This window comes from Rousettus aegyptiacus, unplaced genomic scaffold (genome assembly GCF_014176215.1).
Source record: "Rousettus aegyptiacus isolate mRouAeg1 unplaced genomic scaffold, mRouAeg1.p scaffold_m13_p_7, whole genome shotgun sequence".
Lineage (NCBI taxonomy): Eukaryota > Metazoa > Chordata > Mammalia > Chiroptera > Pteropodidae > Rousettus > Rousettus aegyptiacus.
This window is the reverse complement of record NW_023416310.1, coordinates 98168326-98189384: the sequence shown is the minus strand read 5'-3', so window position 1 is coordinate 98189384 and position 21059 is coordinate 98168326. Positions and strand designations below refer to the sequence as shown.

At 35.8% G+C, this 21059-nt stretch overlaps 1 protein-coding gene across 4 annotated transcripts in view; it reads left to right on the top strand.

Moving 5' to 3' along the window:
- The window catches only part of CTNNA1 (catenin alpha 1), a 187005-nt gene that overhangs the window by 84161 nt on the left and 81785 nt on the right, over nucleotides 1–21059 (top strand). For all 4 annotated transcript variants that reach the window (XM_016160595.2, XM_016160596.2, XM_016160598.2 and 1 more), the window contains exons 6-7: nucleotides 7777–8046; nucleotides 10455–10658. In XM_016160595.2, the coding sequence (XP_016016081.2) occupies nucleotides 7777–8046; nucleotides 10455–10658 (474 nt within the window). The remainder of the gene's footprint in view (nucleotides 1–7776; nucleotides 8047–10454; nucleotides 10659–21059) is intronic.

Below are 21059 nucleotides of genomic sequence, written 5' to 3'. Positions count from 1 at the left end.
CAGGCACTAAGTAGGCTCTCAGTATTGGGCAGTTGGTGGATAGTAGTTATTGCTCATATTTCAAGTTGTAAGATGTGATCAGACTGAATCTGCACATACATGAACCTGGTTTTACATTTCAAATACTTAATTTTACACATGATAATATAACTAGATTTGACGAACTGTCTGAGTAATTTAGTGTATGTTCAATGTGCTCCACCCCCCCCCCCCACTGGCTTTATTGAAACATAATAGACAATCAGTTATTTGTATTTACATTGTATAATTCAGTGAGTTTTTTTTCAATTACAGTTGGCATACAATAATATATTAGTTTCAGTTGTACAGCATAGTGATTAGAGTTCTATATAATTTACAAAGTGATCACCCCACTAACCTCTCTTCCTCTTACATATTTATTACAATATTGTTAACTATTTTCCTTATGCTACACTTTATATCTCCGTGTCTATTTTATAACTATCCATTTGTATGTCTTAATCCCCTTGCCTTTTTTCGCTGTCCCCCCAACCTCCCTCCCATCTCATAGCCCTCAAAATATTCTCTATCTATGAGTTTATTTCCATTTTTGTTGTTGTTTATTTTGTTCTTCAGATTCCACATTTACATGAAATCATGTGATACTTGATTAATTTGGCACAATACCTTCTAGGTCCATCAAGGCAGTATCTTTTTCCATCCCCTTCCTTTTGGTCTATGTGTGTCTTTTAATCTGAAGTGAGTCTCCTGTAGGCAACATATGTAGAGGTCTTGTTTTATTATCTATTCAGCCGCTCTGTCTTTTGGTTGGAGCACTTAATTCTTTTCCATTTGGGGTACTCGTTGATAGGAATGTAGTTATTATACCATTCTTTATTTGTTTTTTTTGATACATGCTTTTTATTCTTAAAGCAATCCCTCCAACATTTCCTGTAATACTGGCTTGGTGCTGATAAATTCCTTTAGTTTATTTTAGTCTGGGAAGCTCTTTATCTGTCCTTCAACTCTAAATGATAGCTTTTCTGGATAAAGTATTCTTAATTGTAGATCCTGGGTTTTCATCATGTTGAGTATTTTGTGCCAAGCCCTTCTGTTTGCATAGTTTCTTTTGAGAAATCTGCTGCCAGTAATAGGTGCTCCCTTGTAGGTAACAGACTGCTTTTCTCTTGCTGCTTTTAAAATTCTTTGTCTTTAACCTTTGGCATTTTAATTATAATGTGTCTTGGTTCCGGCCTCTTTGGGTTAATCTTTTTTAGGACTCTCTGAGTTTCCTGGGGTTGTATGTCTATTTCCTTCAACAGGTTAGGGAAGTTTTCTATCATTATTTCTTCAAATAGCTTTTCATCTTCCCTCTCTCCTCCTTCAAGTACCCCTATGACACGGATGTTTTTACATTTAATTTGTCCCATAGGCTCCTTAAATTACTATTATAGTCTTGACTTCTTTTTTCTTGCCATTCTGATTGAGTGTCCTTGGCTTCTCCATCCTCTATATCAGTGGTTCGATCCTTTTCTTCATCTGCTCTGTTGATTTTCTCTAATAAACTTTTCACCTCAGATGATACATTCTTCATTTCTGACTGGTTCCCTTTTATAATTTACATTTCCATTTTTATATTTTTTTACCTCTTTTTTAAAGTTCTCTCTGAGTTCATCTACACTTCCCCTAAGTTCAGTGAGCATCTTTATAACCAGCGTTTTGAACTCTGCATCTTTTAGATTGTTTCACTCCATTTTTCTTTTATCTCATACGGTTTCTGCTTCTTTGTCTTCCCATTTTGTTGCCTTTCTCTGTCTCTTTCTATGTACTAAGCAAGGCCCCTAAGTCTCCCGGTCTTATTAGCACAGCTTTGTGTCGTAGGTGTCCAGTGGCACAGTCCTGAGAGGGGTTCAACTGCAGGCCAAGTTTAGCCCCACCCTATGCCCCACCATGGCTAACTGTTAAGATTGAGCAAGCTATCCACAAATGCTGTGCATATCATTGCCTCAAGAGTCCATGCCAGAACCTGAGGCCAGCTGCCACCAGTGTAGATCTTGGAGCTGCTCAGCAAGGGGCATCAAACTCACGGAGGATACAGCTGGATGTGACATGGGTAGGCTGCGAGTTGGGGGAGGTGGAGTTTCAGGGAATCTTCCGGGCAGGATGACCTCTTTTATCTAGTTCAGAGATGTCTCAGTAGTGGTGGTGCTGTGTCCGCACACTGGAAGGACACAGAGGAACAATGGATACTGCCAGCACTTCTACCTAGGAGAAAGCCTTGCCTCTGGCCCTCGCTTCAACTACTCAGTGTGCCCCTGTAAGTTCCTGGTGCCCCCATACCTTCCCTGCCACCAGCAGCTGACCAGATGCTGGTACTCAGAGCGAGTGAGTCCATCACGACGTAAGTCTGTTCGCAGTCACAGCCCTTTAAAAAGGAACATCTGCAGCTGCCATAGCTATCACATTCATCTGCTCTAGACGGGGCAGCCTCGCATCTTCGCCCCCTCCTACCATTGCAGAGTGATTTCTAGTTGTAGGGCTTCTGTTCATCTAGACTCCAGGCGACTCTGCTTGCTGTTTGTTCTGTGTTTCTGTCTCAGCTTTGATTTGGTTGCAAGAGGGGATTGAACAAAGCCTCTATCATCTACAGCATTTTGCCCAGGCTCTCAGTGTGCTTTTAGCATTTATCCTTATATTAGCCTATGTCTTCATCATGTAATCAAAAGTAATGTTTTCTTTTTGCCGGGGCTGATTGACCCTTAGAAGAACTTGTATGTAATAGTATGGTAATTCTGGAAATATGGCAAGCTGGCCAAATTATGTTCGCAATTTATTTTACTTAATGTTCTTGATATAAGTTCTCATTTGAATACTTGAAATGTTAGTTATATTAAAAAAATAGTTTGTCAAATAGTTCACCCACTGTTTTAAAACCCATTCAGATTTTGGTTTATGAAGACTTAATATTATTTGAGGAAAGTGAGAACATTTAGACTGACAATATTGCATATTTTTGTAAAATGGTGGAAGAAGTAAATTGATGATGTTCTTGAGATAAAACATAATAGTCCAGAATTTCGTATGCCATTGGACAAATTTCTGGGAAATGCTGCCTGAGTTTTAATTGTGTGTCACGAATCTGTGAAGAGTTCTTTAAACATAATCTCTGACGTATTTTTTTTTAAGGTAGTAAATTTCAAACATTTGCAAAATGTCATAGAAATTTTGAAGTTGTTAGTTAACATGCCCTAGATCTTGTGTTTGCCCCTTCATATCTATTTTCTGCTTTTGTTCACCTACTCTCTGCCACAGGAACCTGACCTGTCTGGATTGCATCCAGGGGGCTCCTTTGCCTTCTGGCTGTTGGTTGGGTTAGCCAGTAGGAGATCAGAGGACTTAGAACAGTGAGGCCGGGGTTTTATTCCCCTGGTTCCCTCCCTGTTGGTTTCCCTGGGGTAGCTAAATATAGTTCCTGTTGGATAGTATTCCTTATGCATCTTGCTCCCTGGATTCTGGTAACTGTTGTCTCCTCTTGTCTCTTCAGGCCTGAGTGCCCCAACAGCCTGTATTTTGCCTGTATTTTCCTGTATTTTGCCCATACCTTTGAAGCATAGTTTCTAAACCATCTTTGAATTACACTGTTTGATTTTACTGTTTACTGCTGGTATATCAAGTGACACATGTTCCCATTTTAAAGTTTGTCTTGGGTTTGCAGTGTATCATGATTGTTTATAGTTTCCTTGGGCCTAATTCCTTGGACCTTTAGACCTTAGCCTCCTACAATAGAATCCATTGAGTAGGCTGACTGTGTGCCTCCTGTTCATAAATGACTTTTTATAAGGTCTGGGTTTGGTGTATATTCCTTTAAATTAGTGTTTTTTTTGGGGAGGGGGGTATTAGACTACTACTCATTTTATCCTAAGGTCTCAGCCTGGTGGAAATTTCATTCTCCATTTTCGATATGGCCCACTGACCTTCAGTAACGGGGCTTGTTTTTCCACATTTTGTGTTTTCTGACCGAATTCCTTTATGCTCTGTGCTCTGACTATTTTCACCTTCGACTTTTTCTTCTCTCCCAGGCATGGTGTGTAATAATTTACTTACTTCCTCATTGAGCTTCTTATCTTTGCAAGCAACACTAATCCAGAAGAGGAGTATTTCCTCTAGAGTAGTATTTGAGTTTGATGCGTGTACCGGCTCCTTTAGCCCTCTTATTAGTATCATTTAAGCAGCAGCCACCTATTGAGGAAACACTAAACCTCATAAGGTCTCCAGGTTCTCTGGAGGTTTTGTTCTTTAAGGTTTTTCCAGGACATGGTGTGGTGGTGGTGAGGATGTTGCTGAAAATAATCAATAACTCTAAAAAGGTGTTTACTGTGGGCCGAATACTGTTTTAAGCCCTTTATAAACACAAACTCATTTAATCTTCACTAAATAGTATAAGGTAGATACTACGAATGATCAGATATTAATTTCTGCAGATGAAGGGAACCATAGCAGAGAGGTTAAATAATTTGGCAAGGCCGTTCATCTAGTAAATGGTGGAGCCAGGTTTCGAGCTCAGACTGTCTGGCTGTAGAGGAGAGGGATTCTGCTTGTTTAAATTGCTACTATAAACCTTAGTGCTTAGAACATTGCCTGGATATAGTAGTGTTGAATATTTATTTAATGAATGAGTGAATAAGCCACTTTGCCATACTACACCTGCATCCTGGAATAGAATTCTGAGTGTGGCCCTATCATATTACTTTCTTGAGCTGGAATATTTTTTGCTGACTAGAAGTGTTGAATTTCTATTTGGTTGCAGGCTTTTCTTTGGTGATAAGGGTGAAACATATGGCAAGAGGTTGGGATGGGCTGACCGAGTTCCTGTGAGGAGGACCAGCTCTGCCTCACATTGTCAACTCTGGTTCCCTAGTACGCTAGAGATGGAAAACTTCGATGTTTATATTTTCCCACTGGGTACATAGAGCTTGTTGAGATGTTTTGTAAAATTATAATTCTTCTTACCTAGTCTATGAACTCTGACTTTCACAATTATTTTCCTGAAAACTTGAACAGACACATAGGTAATGGATAGTACCCCCAGTGTTTTACGTGTAAATAATCTGGACTGGTTGGGTTTGACTATGGACTATTTCTTTAAATATAGTCATTTGAGTCCAAGAGAAGACATCTGATCAAATGTATGCATGGCTACAATTTTATAATAAGAGGGAAATGAGAGGAAACTATCACTTGAATTTCTAGCTCTTGGTAATTCTGACACTATTAACTTTAGTGTTACAGCTTGCTTAGAAATTAGTTTCTGTTTCTTGGTCACTGCATGTGATGGTTAGTTCAAATTACATTGAAAGGAGTCATTTCCTCATGTTTTCTTTTTGACTTTTCCTAAGTGTGCCTGAAACATAACTAGATGGATAAAGTTGAAGAATCATGAAGGCTAAAGTAGACCAAGGGACTCTTATTTCATAAGTAATTATTATATTGCTTAATAGCTCACCTTTTTCACTAATCTGTATTATTTATAAACACTATCTTAAAAAGAATACTTACGATTGATCATTATTCTTTATAGTAAATAGTGCTTTTATGATAGTGTCCATTTTCTTATCTGTACTTCATAAAATCTAGGATTTTTTTGTGCTGCAGCAAAAGCAGTTCTAAAGTGAGAGAGAACACTTTAGCAGTTTGGACAAGTGATAATATTTAGCTGTTACTTTCATCATAGATTAAAATATGTTCCCCGATACTTGGTATATAGAAGTGTATCAGAGATACATTGTAGTGAGGGCAAGACATTTAGAAAATGCCACACAGAACATGCACCAGCTGCTTACTTAAGCATGATAGTTAACCCTAGTGCCATGTCAGCTTGAGTCTTGAGATGATCATCAGTTCTCTTAAGTCCATGGGGTCCCGTTTCTGAATATCTAATCTAATGCAGTCTTTGGAAAGGTAGATGTTTGTCATACCAGGCCACACAATGAGTCTAGGAGAGTCAGGTGTTGAATAGTAATTCTGACACTATTAACTCTAGGTGACCACAAGTGTCTTTGGTAACCTTTATAAGAGGCTGTACTGATTCTAGGTTATAGATATTTAGGAAGAATGCCAAAGCTGTTGCAAAGCATTTTATAAAACGGGACAATACAAGCACTTAAGGCATTTGCCTCCCTAAAAGACTTAAAAGTACTTGAGGTTGCGATGAAGGCAAGACATTTAGAAAATGCTACTCTGAACTTGTGCACCAGCTATTTAAGCATAATGATTAGCCTCAGCGCTCTGTCATAGCTTGAGTCTTGAAATGATCATTGATTCTCTAAATCCATAGGGTCCCATTTCTGAATGTTTAGCCTAATATACTGTGCTGCAGGGCATTTGGAGTGCTGTGAGCTATTATTTGCAAATTCAGTTTCTAAATGAGAAGAGAATTCTAGTAGGAGAAGAAAGCTGTCATATTATACAAAGTTTGAATAAAGATGCAAACCTAAAATACATAGTGAGATGAAGTGTCAGAAAAAGGCAGCCAGTTTGGTGTCTCTGATTTTTAATTAGGAATTCATCTAGAAAGATGAGCCATTAAATAGCTAAGTCAGACTTCGAATAATTGACTTCAGTCTTCTGAGTTTAGTTGGTTTTCTCTTACATGTTTACACAGTTAAATTTGTTCTCTAGGATTCATTTGGTGACATTAACATTGAAATTCTACGATCACACATAAAAGAGAGTTGGAACAGCTCTGGGGTCATTTAGGGTTATCACTTATTTCTCTTCTGTGGTGATGATCCACATCTACTGAAGACATCTTTTCGATACACATTTATTAAACTCTTAGTTTTGTTTTTGTTTTTGTTTTTTTTTTACTTTTAGTATTTTCAGTAACAAGGGGATACCAGATGTATACCCTACCCATCTTACTTATTGTTGATATCACTTATTTGTCACTTAGCATATTCACTTGGTCTATCAAATAGATGCTAGTAGTGGAAACCATACCAGGAACCTCAAACCCTTTTTACTGTAGTTTATAATTATGGGATAGAAGAAATTGAAAAGGATAGCTTCACTATGACCACATGTATATAGAGTGTTAACAAAGAAATACAAACCTTTAGGTTTACAGTCGTAAAGCACATGAGCCTTAGCTTTGCCTAATGATTCATGTTCTAAGGTAGTCTTTGGGGTAGGGGAAAGTTGGGAGACATGTCGTGTACTTGAGAGAATAGCCTGACACATCCTCACCTTACTGGTCTGCATAGTTCGTGAATACCTGTGGTTTCCCATTCTCAATTTCACAGAATTCTTCTAATGAATTTTTGTAACTTAATAAAAAAGAAACCCTCATAATCTTACTCTGTTTAAATATGTCTGAATGATTTTTCTATTTTGGTTGGAATAGGTACATACGTCTTTATATAGTCATACTCAAGATGCTAGTCATAGTCAGTTCTATGTTTTGCTTTTTATTTAGTGCTGTGCTAGGTGCTCGACATGCATTATCCCATTTAATCCTCAAGACAATTATGAGAGGTTCTGTTATTCCTATTTTACAGGAGGTGAAACTGACCATGGAGAGTTAAAATAAGATCACAATAGCGAGGGAAACAGTAGTATTGGAGGTTGAAATTCAGGTGTGTGTGGTTTGGACAATTTGATACTAAACCATACTGCCTCCGTAGTGATGAACTTTCAAGCCAGACTTAATGAAAATATTGTCTAATTAGTAGAAAGTCTTAACTTTTCAATATTTACCAACAAAATTTTATATGAATTGACCTACATAATTCTGATTTCTTGTTTTACTCTTTATAGGAATTGAAAGATGTGGGTCATCGTGATCAGATGGCTGCAGCCAGAGGAATCCTGCAGAAAAATGTTCCGATCCTCTATACTGCATCCCAGGCATGCCTACAGCACCCTGATGTTGCAGCCTATAAGGCCAACAGAGACCTGATATACAAGCAGCTACAACAGGCAGTCACAGGCATTTCCAATGCAGCCCAGGCCACTGCTTCAGATGATGCCTCCCAGCACCAGGGTGGAGGAGGAGGAGAATTGGCCTATGCGCTCAACAACTTTGATGTGAGTTAAGGTTGGGAAGAAACTTCAGGTTCTTGACCATCTCCCAAAGTTAACAGATTTCTGGGGAAATGTGATCAAGCTTTCTGATGAAAGCTCACTTTCTACTTAGATTTGCAATCCAAGTTTAAAGAACTTTCTTGAATTATTTGTCTACTTCACTTGGCTGAAAGCATTTATCCTTTCTTTCCTTTTTTTAGTTTGAGTTGAACTTCTGAGTTCTTATGCAACTTGTGTTTCCTATGAGGTCATTTTTTATTGGGGATATATGAGTTCAGTTCATGTCAGCCAAGATTTTAACCTTCTGGCAGATGTAAAAGCTATGAGATACAGAGGCAAAGTACACATAAACTCACAGTCTGGTGGGAGATATAGGCACTATAAGTGACTACAATAGAAGTGTCATCATAGTTTTACTAGTGTGCGTAGATTTACTTCTCATGACTAAATTGTAACAGACAAAACTTGATCAAGTGGAAGCAAATTTGGAATTAAAATATTTTCTTAGCATAATGCCATTATAATCTTTTATAGATGATGTTTATACATCCTGTGTACATGCTGTCCTTCGCATCTATTCTAATCTTAATTTTGGAGGTTTTGTCTTAAAATTTTTTACCCACAATGCCTCATGGCTTTCAGTAGATGGCAGCAGTTTAAGAATTTGTTTTTTTTTTTTTTTGTTTTGTTTTTTTTAATCAACTAACTGTTGGATTAATTTTTAAATTTTTAATTAGCATAAAGGAAAATTGCTTTCCAGGTGGCCAGCATCTTTTCACAAGTAGATATGCTTTGAAGTAAAGAATCAGTATAATGGAGTGCATTATAGTTTTTTCTTGCCTTTACCTTTTTTCCCCTTTGTCTCACCCCTTTACTTTGCCTTGGGTGACTGATCTTTGCCAATAAGCATGACTGATTTCAGACTTCTCATAAATCATAAAAACAGTGCAATGTTAAGCCTAAAGACCATGATATTAGAACTAAATTTTTACTTTCGAACCTTAAACATTACATGACTTTATAGCAGACTGTTAAGATGCATCTTGCAATTTACTAGCATTATTTTCCCCCCTTCTCCCCCCGAAATTTGGCAGTATTAGGTTTTGGCCCCTTTCAAAGCAATAAGGGTTACATTTTGCTCAAAGTGAGTGATATTTATCAGAGGCTACTTAATTCATAAATGATGATGTTGGACTAAATGAACACAGGCCGGTTGTAGCTCTATGACTCTATTAAAATTCTGTGACCATTCTCATTTCTGATTCCTATTAGTCAGAGCACATTGTATATTCACTTTTGACCAGAGAAATCTTGCAAGTTTAGTCTGGTTTAAAAAAAAGAAAAAAGGATGATGAGCTAAAATGTAAGTTAGTAACAAACTCAAGGTACTACATGTTAAATTTTGAAACTGAGGGTTCTTTCGGAAGGGAAAGAAGGAAAGTATACTTATTAGAGAGAGGCAAGCTTTTTAAAGAAAAACCTTGGCATTTCAGTTGAAATCAATAAAATAGTCCCCATTAAGAAAAATTTAAGGCACAATACTTGCACAGACATTTACTAGTGTAAGGATAAATTATATCAAGTGGAGAAGTTGGTAAAAGGCCAATAGCTGCTGTTCTGGGCACAGCTGTACCTATAGCTTACTTTTGACTTGACCTCACTTATCACTGGTAAAGCTGAATTTAAATGGAGTCAGAGAATTGAAGGGGAGACAGAGGAAGGATTTATTCTTATTGGAGCTGTTACATCATAGAGTGGCTTTGTTGGGATGGATTGCTGATATCTCTTACAGAATGCCTGGAGGATTTTGAGCAAAGAAAGCCTCGAGTTTCAGCATAACAGGATAAATTTGAGACTGAATTGTTCATAAAATTTGATGAGATGTGTAGGTGAGGAAAACAGGTTGAAATTTATTATAAATGCATTTCTGAAACTTTGAGGACAGAAATCAGTGTTTTGTTTTTTATTATTAATTTTTTTTTGTGGTGAAACAGTTCTGCTAGTGTTATGTATCAGTTTTATATTCCTGGAAAAAAAAAACTTTTATTTCCTCTGTAATTCGCATTTGGTAACTCAGCTTACTAATACTGTATAGTCTGTCCTTTAGATGTTCAGATTAAGCAGTTTGAACATGATTTTTATGTGACATATATGCGTTTGCATTTGGTGGTATACTTTATCCAGGCCCCATTCAGCTGGGTAGTACTGTTTCCAGTGCCGCACTTGAGAAGTGATCCACCATGGGCCAACTTGTATGGGTTGGCCCCTCATCTGCCAAGAGTATATACAGATTTCAAGCACGAGAATTTTTGTGTTAAACCTTGATGTTCGTAATCAGTACTTTCCTCACCTTCTCGAATAGTGGAGGTAACAGAGATTAGGACTGACATTCGGTAATGCTTCCTCTGCAGAAACAAATCATTGTGGATCCCTTGAGCTTCAGTGAGGAGCGCTTTAGGCCTTCCCTGGAGGAGCGCCTGGAAAGCATCATTAGTGGGGCTGCCCTGATGGCTGACTCATCCTGCACTCGTGATGACCGGCGTGAGAGAATCGTGGCAGAGTGTAATGCTGTCCGCCAGGCCCTGCAGGACCTGCTCTCAGAGTACATGGGCAATGTGAGTATCAGAACTTTTCTTTGAAGAGGAGTTTTTCATAACAGATGTTGGATCTGAGATGTATTAACTATAAATGTCGAATATGTTTTTGGCCCCTTGACTCTTTCGGGCGGGGCAAAATTTTCAAGAGATAGATTCTGTTGACCCCTTTCCACCCAACTTTTTATTTTTAAAAATTTTAAACTTATAAAAAGTGAGCACTCATTTACCCTTTATCTAGATTTACTGAGTAACATTTAGATACATGTGCACATTTATATGTATAAATGTATGCCACCTGTGTTTGTACACATACATACACATCTTTTTTTCCTATGAAATATTTGATAGTAAGTTGCAGACATGGCGCCACTTCACTTCAATACACCTAAAATTTTGTTATCACATCTAGGTGGCTATTTAATTTTGAGCAAAACAGAATGCTGAAAATGATATGTAATTGGTAGAAGTTTTTCCATGTACCACATAGTGTGTTGTAAGAGCAGGTAATTGCCAAGTAGAGCTGTATTAGGCAGACTGAACAATGTTTTTGAATTTTTAGGGTTTTTGTTTAAAAACCAGTGCTGAGAAATTCGATACCTGACTTTTTTTTTGCTGTAGAAAATACTGTACTTGTTGACTTTTTTCCCCTCTCTTATCATTGCCTTCCTTTTTCCTTCCCTAATTTTTCCTCTTCCATTTCAGTTATTTAATGCTAATTTAGGGTTACTATAATTTAGTCTTTGTACCTAATATTTTCCTGTGGAAAAGAAGGAATAATAATGAGATAAAAATTATATAAAATCGTTTTAAAGGGAAGTGGGACAATACAAATTAGTTCTCACTTTTGATTTTTCCCTATTTAATACTTTTCAGGAAAAGATCTTGCTACTTTCTCATTAGTTCATTTCCCATACATCTTTGTTTACTTATATGCCTGTATAAGTGAACAGATTAATAGTGAGTCATGATGGAATTCCTAGGGTGAAGCTGAATGCTTTCCTGTGTTTATCTTGTTTCTACCATATTGTGAAATTAGTGAAGCATATTGAATTTTCTTAAGCCATTGCCATGTTTTGATCATATGCAGTCCAGAAAAATGAGATTAGAGGCTTAGTTAAATCAAATGGAAAAATTGGTTGATAAGTCACAGTGAAAATGTAGGACATATTTAAAACCCATATCTAAACTCGAAGATCAGAAAACAAAAAATGAATAATTCGAAGACCTGCTCACAATGTTGAAGTTTTATACAGAGAAACAAAGGACTTGTGGTATGTATATGGATCAGTTATCTGCTATCACGTGTGGAGCTGAAGTGGTGAAAAGGGGTCCATGAAGTTATGATTAGGAAACCACTTTAAAAACAGCCTTTGGTGGGGAAGAGTGTGTGGTGAATCTGTTCTCATTGTTCCATACTAGAGCTTCCTAACTAGTCTACAAGATATCCTTTGAGTTTTGGGATTGGTCAGATTTCGGGCTAGTCATAATCTTCTGATTCTTTCTGAAATATCAGACAAATAGTACTTTCTGTTTGTGCCATAGATATGAGGTGGTAAACAGTCATTTATATGGAAGACATGGAGAAGACTATAACAGCACTCTTACATAACATTTTATTATGTAAGTGAAAACTAAAACAATGATTGATGTTTGGCTGAAATTTAAGTATTATAGTGGGAGTTTTGAAAGAAACTGCCTTGAGGTTCAGAAAAACATTTTAAAAGATGATGTCCGGGCATGTTTCTCCTAAAGAAAAAATATTTAGTTTGCTATATCAACTTAGTAACAGTGAGCAGGCCTAGGACCTGTCAAAAAGTGATGGAGTTGAGGATAAAGGGGGAGGACAATGAAGCATACTTGAAAGGTTAGAGCAGTGAAAGGGTCTACAAGAAGCAAAAGCAACTGGGGATGTATTTTTGCTTATGAAGCATTAGAATCATTTAGAACTTCTGATAACAATTAGGAGAACTTGATAGTGTCTGCCTGTTACTCAGTTCATATTATATATCACTTGCAAAGTAGTACACTGGGCACTGTGTAAAAGGAATGAAGTACTGATTCTTTCCTTCTGAAACAGGTTCTCTCCAGGGCATTTATTGAGAATGTTATTGTAGGTACTACTAAAATTGCAAGGAGGATGAGATTATTGCTAGCTGGGAAACCTGAGAGGACTTTATGGAGCATTTATTTCATATTCTCTAGGTTGAATTTTAAAAGATGGTTCACATTAAGTTTTGATTATTTCTCTTATGTGGAGAATTGAGACAGTTTGGATTAATTAACACTCATTCATGGCATGGAACTTTTAGACAGTGGTAAAGTCCAGATGGGCTTACGTGTTTTTACTTTTTTCATTTCCTGGGTTCTCTCAGTAATGTCATTTTTATAGCTATATACTCTCATATATTTTCCATATCATTTGAATCTTCCTTCCTTATCCTGTGTTGCCACTTAATCAAGTGTTAAATTGTTTTTTACTCTAAGGCAGTGATTTTTAACTTGATACACATTGGAATCCCTGGGAAACTCCCCCAAATCCTGATGTTTAGGTATACCCCAGTTAATTACTGGATTGAGGTCCCAGTGTCAGTATTTTTAAAAGTTTCCAAGTGATTCCAGCATGCAGTTAAGGCAGAGAAACTGCTCTGATGATCTGTTGCATTTGTCGTTTTCTGTCTCCACTTCCTTTGCCTTATTCCAGGCTTTATTCACTTTTTCCATTTTCTAATTTATTATGCCTGCTCAAGCCAGTCCAAGCTCATGCCTTCAGGAGGACATTGTTCATTATGTTTTTGAAATTCCCTTTTCACCTGTTTAAGCCTAAACTGTTCTTTCTTCAAGGTCTATGTTTTTTTCCCCCTATCTCTTTGTTGAAGGCCATTTCAAACTGCACTTTTCTACATTATTTCTTTGCTTGAAGTTTTGCAATTGATTGTTTACTTTCTTGAATTGTTGCTTAACACTGTTTCCTTTAACCATGTAATTTATGCAACTAAGTTTTAAGTGTGTAAAAGATGGGAACTATTTTTAAAATATTCTTTTTAGAATCTAGTATAATGCTGGAAGACATACTTAGTGCTTGTTTAATGAATTCATGCTGACCTGGGAGATGAATAACATGAATAAATTTGGATATTCATAGTGCTAAGGATACATTAGTAAAAAACCCCAAAGACTCTTGCCCTTATTGACCTTAGAAATTCTGGAAGGTTATGGGAGAGGAGGCTGTAGGTGATTTACCTCTACTTCCTGTAGATCTTTCAGTATACATGAATTTGTACAAAATTAAACCAAGTACTCTGAAATAAGCAGTGAGTGAAAGTGATATTTTGATTAGAGTAGAGTTAAATTTAATTGATCAGATGAGGGTCAAATTCTCTTTTAAAGGCTCTAAGGGCCAGGAGTCCAGCAGCCTTATATGCTCCTGCTTGTATTGTGACTTGAAGAGTTGGAAGGTAGTCTTGGCTCTATTGCTGACTTACTTTAGGATACTGTAAGAGATATTGAGGTTAAAAGTAATGCACTACTTAACATGGAAATGCCTCAGATACATGACAGTAGGGGTTTAGCCATTCAGTTGATCTTTGTAGCTGCACAAATGACTTTCAGGTTTCCTTGAAATGAAATGTGGTTATTGTGGTTAAGTTTAATTTGTTCCTGCCCTGTCAGCCTAGGGTTACTGTGCCAGTGAGGGTTCTAGAGAAAGTAAAACAGCTTGGATGGGTGTTGTAATCTGAAAAGGTTTAAAAGTGAATGGATTGACATTAAAAGGAAATGTAATTGAATTTGAAAAAAAATTATTGCCACTTTGTCTATTTTGATAATCGAAAGTCATACATGTACATTAAATTACTAAATCACTGTAACTGTTAAGGATATGTATGTCCAGTATGTTAGGGATATGTATGTCCAGTTCTTTTTCTTCCTTTTATGTAGTGTTCTTTAATTTTAAAATAGTTTGACTGTTTTAATGTTCTCTGCATATAAACAAAATATTTAGATAACTAGGGTTCAAACTATTAGGCTAATGGATTAAAACAAACTAATGGGTTAGAATTTTTGTTCCTTAAATATGTAGCTGACTTTGGAGCCCAGTTATGGGTTATAATGTTCTCTGAAGTTATTTCAGTGCCAGTGAAAAACCTCCTCCTGAAGAGCGCTGTACTTTATACAGCCAAATTCTTTAACACTCTTCATTCTGCTGAGGGATATGCTGATCTTTAATAATGCTTTCTTCCTTTGTTGTTTTTTCATTGGTAGAATTTATTGGGACCAAACTTATTTGTCTCTATTACCACATTCACCTCCAATCCCTGACCCTTCAAAAATTAAATAACCCTCCCCTCCCCACCCCCCAAAAAACCCAAACTGAAACCATTTAACACTGTATCTGAAACATAGAAGACTCGCAATCTTTGAAATGAATTCCATTTAGTTTTGGCCTGAGCGCTCTTGCTCAGCAGCTCATGGTTGTGTGTAGACTGAATAGAGTTAGGGCTTGTAATGGGTCAGAAGCAGCACACACCTTGGGCTTTAGTAGCTCTAGCTTGTATCATCCTGTGTGGTAGGTAGCCAGTAACTAACTGTATGTGGCTATCAAGTGCTTGAAATGTGACTAGTCCAAGTGAAGATGTGCTGTAAGTATAAACTGTGCATCAGACTTCAAAGACTTAGTATATGAAAAGGATATAAAACATCAGTGATATCTTACTGATAATAATTTGGATAGCTAAGTTGAATAAAATCTATACTTACACTTAATTTTACCTTTTAAAAAAATTTGGGGCTACTAGAAAATTTAAAATTTTATATATGTTTTAAATTTATATATATAGTTTATTTCTGGCTTGCATCATATTTCTCTTGGATAGTTCTGACTGTTGGGTAACCAACCAACTAAGATATGTAGCTTCTTCTTTGAATGTCCAGAATGGTACAGTAATCCATATATATAGCTTATATTTTCTACCTAAAACTATAGTTCTAGGCAGAAGAAAATTGGTACAGTTTAGGACCTGACCTTGTGAGGATGATGGTGCATAAGGATAAATTTTATCTTTGCTCTTGCCCCCAAACAATGGATGCAGTGGTTGAAGGATCCCTAAAAGAGGAATGTAATAACTGGACATTTTTTGTATTGTACAAGGCATGTATTTGAGAGGTTTCATTATGTTAATATATCAAGTATAAAATTTTATTTGATTTGGATAATAGTTTGATGTAGAATGTACGAAGAGGATGCAGTTAATGTTCACTTTCAAAGATATATTGTTATTATAATGAAGGGAAGCACTTAATTTAGATGCTAATCTCAGTTTTGTAAATGCTTTCCTGGAATCACTTTAGGATAGCCAGAGTTTCCCAGCCTTGAAAGGACTCCTCTGAGAGCTTGTTACTGCATTATTTTCTAGCTGCATTTTCTTATTTTCAAAATTAGAATAGGTTAATATTTTTCTAATTATGGGAGTTCTATGTTCATTATGTATCTCACCTGTAATTCTACCACCTGTTTTTAGTGTATAGCATTACAGACTATGCTGGGTATGTGTATATGTATACACCCATCTTTTCTTACTGTTTTTCTCTTTTTTTTTTTTACACATATTATCTGTAGTATTACACTGTTTACTGTATTCCAGCTGTTGTGATAAGACATACATTATTAACTATTTTACTCTCATAATAACCTTTATCCAGTTATTTACTCAAAAATACATGTACATATGGCTGACATTTGAACTCAGATTCCTCTGACCTGAAAGTCTGAGCTCTTAATACTTTTATCATTGAACATCCTTTCAAGTCAGCAAATAACGATTTTATATCATAAACATTAATGGTCAGGAGTTTTCTACTGTATAACTTTTATAAATAACTGTTCTGAAATGAAAGATTCCACACTATGTAAGATAGACCTGTGTCTGTTATAGATGCTTAAAGTGAGCAGGACGGGAAAGCTTTTTAGTGTATCCTCTCATGCTAGACTCTTTGCAGTTAACTTGCATGTCATGGATGTTTCAGTTGGCTCTGTGATGTGCAGCTACAGTAGCTGCACATCACAGAGTTTTGTTTTACAGTATGCTGTGATTTTCGTCTTTGTTTGAACCCGTGATTTTCCTACAGTAGACACCTGTATTGCTACTCCATAGTTCTGTAGCTTTTTTTTTAAACATTTTATTTTTTTATATTTTCCCCGTCTCCTCTCCCCCTTCCCTATAGTTCTGTAGCTTTGCTTCAATATGATTTTATTGATTTGTTAGTGTAAACTCTTCTGTGATCTGCCTAGCATATTTGGGAGATTTTATATATAAATAGATGTAGCATTGAATGCAAATCTGAGCATATGTAGGACTTGCATCTCCTAACAGAGCAGCATTTATTTAATTTAAAAACCTTATTTGTCAAAAATTAATATGCGATTTTATGGGTGAAAGGTTTAAAAGACCTTCTTAACTCTGAAGAACACATCTCACCACATATATTTTGTATGGCTTTGTAAGAGGTACTTCCTATGTATGCTACTCTAGTATTATGAATTGCAATGTTTAACAGGCAAGTTCTTAACCTTTTATATGCAAAAGATGCATGTTTATGTATTAGATGAAATGGTGCTGGCCTAATGGAGCAATAATGGAGTGGTCTCTTGAAATCAAGATGATGGAGCAGACATGGAAACCTGCCCAATGTCAGGCTGCAGATGGATAGGGTTTTAGCCTCCATAAGATTACTGTTAGACTGTCCTCGGTATTACTTTCTGCTCATTAGATGTCAGGCAGACCTGAAGATCTCATATATAAAGAATGTTTCTAGATTAAAAGGTAATAACCTCTAAATATAATATTAGTAATTCTCACTAGGTGGTGGTATGATAAACAATATAAATTTTCTTCTATATTTTCCCCACATTTTTGACAGCTTCTTATGGCCATAATGATACAAAGTTTCAAAATAAACTTAGACCCTTAGTTTTATGTGTCTTGGATTTTTAAATTTTGTTTATAATCATATACTATATATCAGAGCTCTATTAATATGGAAAATTGAGAATTTTTCATCTCAGTAAGGTCTTGAATCATTTTTTTGAGGTAACAGATTCATTCAAGGCTAGTTTAACTGAAGTGTGGTGAGTTTTATTTTTTGTTTGTATACTGTCGTGTGCATTTCTAACAAGTCTTGATCAAAACAGTTACCTCTGTGAGAGTATTTGTATTATCCTTTTCTTGAACTACATATCGAAGTGATTTTTGACCATGGAAATACAGAATTGTAAAATTTAGAATATGGAAATGATATTAGTCATCTAGTGCAGGGTTTGACAAATTATAGTTCTCAGGTCAAGTCTGGCCTGCCACCTATTTTGGTACATAAAAGTTTTATTGGAACACAACCAAGGCTATTTTGTTGACTTACCACCTATGACTGCTTTTCCACTATAATGGCATAGTTGAGTAGTTGTGACAGAGACCAGATGGACCCCAAAGTCTGAAATATTTGGTATCTGGCCCTTTTCATAAGTTGTTTGAGCCTGAATCTAGTCTGGCCAACTAATTTTTTCAAAGGTTTTAAATTACAAATTCAGTTCCTTTAATGGTTATAAGATTGTTTAGGTTATCTGTTTCCCCTATAAAATTTGAAAGTTTGTGGTTTTTAAGGAATTGGTTCATTTTATCCAGTTAGTTAAATTTTACATGCAAAGAAATGTTTGTAGCATTCATTTATTACCCTAATATTTGTGGAGGGGTCTGTAGCCATATTCTCAAATTCATTTGTAATGTTAGTAATTTGTATCAGCTCTCTTTTTTTCCTTCATCAGTCTGGCTTCAGGTTTATCAATTCTTTTGATCTTTTGAAAGAACCAGATTTTAGTTTCATTGACTTTTGTTTTGTTTTGTATTTTCAATTTCACTGATTTCTGCCCTTCATTATTTCCTTCTGTTTCCTTTAGTTTTATTTTCTTCCTTTTCTAGTTTCTTGAAGTGGGAACTTAGGTTATTGGTTCGAGACTGTTCCTCTTTTCAAATGTAAAGATTTAGGGTGGATTTCCATATAAGTCTTGCTTTGTCTGCATCTCATAAACTTTGTATTTTCATTTTTGTCAAAATGTTTAAATTTTCCTTGAGACCAGTGGATTATTTGGAAGTATGTTGTTTAATTTTAAAGTATTTGGAGATTTTCTTATGTCTCTCTTATTGATTTCTAGTTTTAATTTGAATTCAGTATGGTCAGAGAACATACTTTGCGTAATTTCAATTATTTTGTTTATTGAAGTTTGTTGTATGACCCAGTGCTACCTTTGTGAATGTTCTGTCTGCACTTAAAAAGAATATATATTTTTTTGTGTTGATGGAATTCTATATCTTATTTATTTATCGTCTGCTTGTTTGATTATTTATGATCTGCTTGTTCTGGTGATTACTGAGAGAGAGAGTAGTATTGTACTTTTCAACTATAATTGTGGATTTGGTTTTTTCTTATTTCAGTTCTGTCCATAGTTACCTTCACTGGGATAGACAGGGTGGAATATGTTTACCTCTATCTTAACCAGAACTAAAATCTAACCACCCATTTCCCAATAGCCTAAAACTAGAGAAGTAACTTGGCCATGATCATAGCTAAGAACACTTGAGACTAGAACTGAAGTTTCTGATTTTCAATCCAGAGCTACTCCTGTTGGTGCTCTTCACATGTGATGCCATGGAAGATGGAGAATAGGTGATGCTTCCATAGAATAGGACTCATTAAAGTTTGACTAAGTAACCTTTCTGCTTTCTCACCTGTTAAATGGGGTGAGTAATAGCTGCCCCTCTACTTGACCTTGTTAAAGGTCAACAAGACCAAATAAAATGATGATAGGTAATAGGTGGTGGTTTTGCAAAAAATATCAAAATGCTTTGAAACAAAAGAGCAGAAAATGAAATGTGGCCAAGAACAAGGTGAATGGTAATCTAGATAGCCAGAGACTAAGGCTGCTTTCCTGTCTCTTGCTGCAGGTTTTTTGGCTTTGTATAATAACTCCATTCCTTGTTCTGTGCTTGTAGCAAAGACCCACATTGGCAGTCCCCACCACCAGTTGCAAGGTCTTGTAGTTCAAGCATCTTATCACAGCTGACAAAGGTCTTTCCCCTCATTTGGAATGGGGGCGGGGGTACCATGATCGATGTGAAATGATTAAGTGCTATACATGTGCAAGTTGGTATTAGGAAATAAAGAGTGCTTCCCTCTTCCTCATTTATTCATTTTGGCCCAAGGAATAGGCTTTACTTTTGGCAAGGTTGTCATGTGTTGATGATAAGAATTGATTCATTTAAAATGTTGTAATTGCTTAAATGTAGCAAACTAGGTGTTTTGGGAAGTTGTTTATTTTACAATAGAATGCCCATATGAAACAAAATGTAAAAGTTTATCAATCATAACATTCTGCTCTAATATTTTATATCCATTGATCTTAATTTTTTAATTAGGTATTTTAGAAGACTTAAGGTAGTAAATAAATCATTGAGTTTCCAAACTTCTTGCAAGAGACAGATAGATTGCCCTGTCTGCCAGGAAATTTCCTTTTCTCTGATTTCAAGGCTGCTCTCCTCAAAGTTATTATTTTTTAAAAAAAAAAATATTTCTTAGTCATAATAGAAAAATAGAGGGGTGTAAATTTGCAGAATGTGATGTTTTTCTTCTCTGAATGTTCTTATTCTTTTTATTTGAGTGAATCTGTGTTCACATCTGAGGACTGCTAGGTAAGTACTTGATAGTCACTAAATAGCTTATTTATTTTAAAGTGGGATATTAGATATTTAAAACCAAAGACTGCTGAGAACTAATTTTGTTTGGTCATTCACTGAAAATGGCATTAGGACCTTTTTGTAATGGTATGAATTAAAGAGACATACTATAAGAAAGATGTGTCCTTAATGCAGAAACAAAAGTGGGCAGTAAATTGTCCTTCAAGTATTATTTTAAGATATGTTGAAATGATTGTCCTGTTCTGGTTTTATTCTGGTTGCAGATATTCTAACTTTTGGTTTTGTAATTTGCAGATTGTAAATAGTATACCAAATAGAATGCAGTGTGGCATCTTATTTTAAGACTTCCTTGCTAATTGTCCTTTAAATTTAACTCCAGAGCATACTTGTCCTGAATTACTTCTCCCTGCTTTGAGAGAGAGTTATTGGTTTTGTAGATTCAAATATGAAACTCATCTTCTTGGAATGTAAATCTTTGTTTTTTTGTACTTGTTCTTGTGTCTATCTGTACATTGCTTATTTATTACCTGATATAAAGTAACCTGAAATCTTTAATAAGAAAAATCGTAAATATTTGACCAGTGATACTCAATTATAATCTTTAAAGCTAATAATAATAAATATATTTGTTGCTGGGAAGCAGAACACTTGTTTATGTTGTGTTTAAGATTCTGTATTA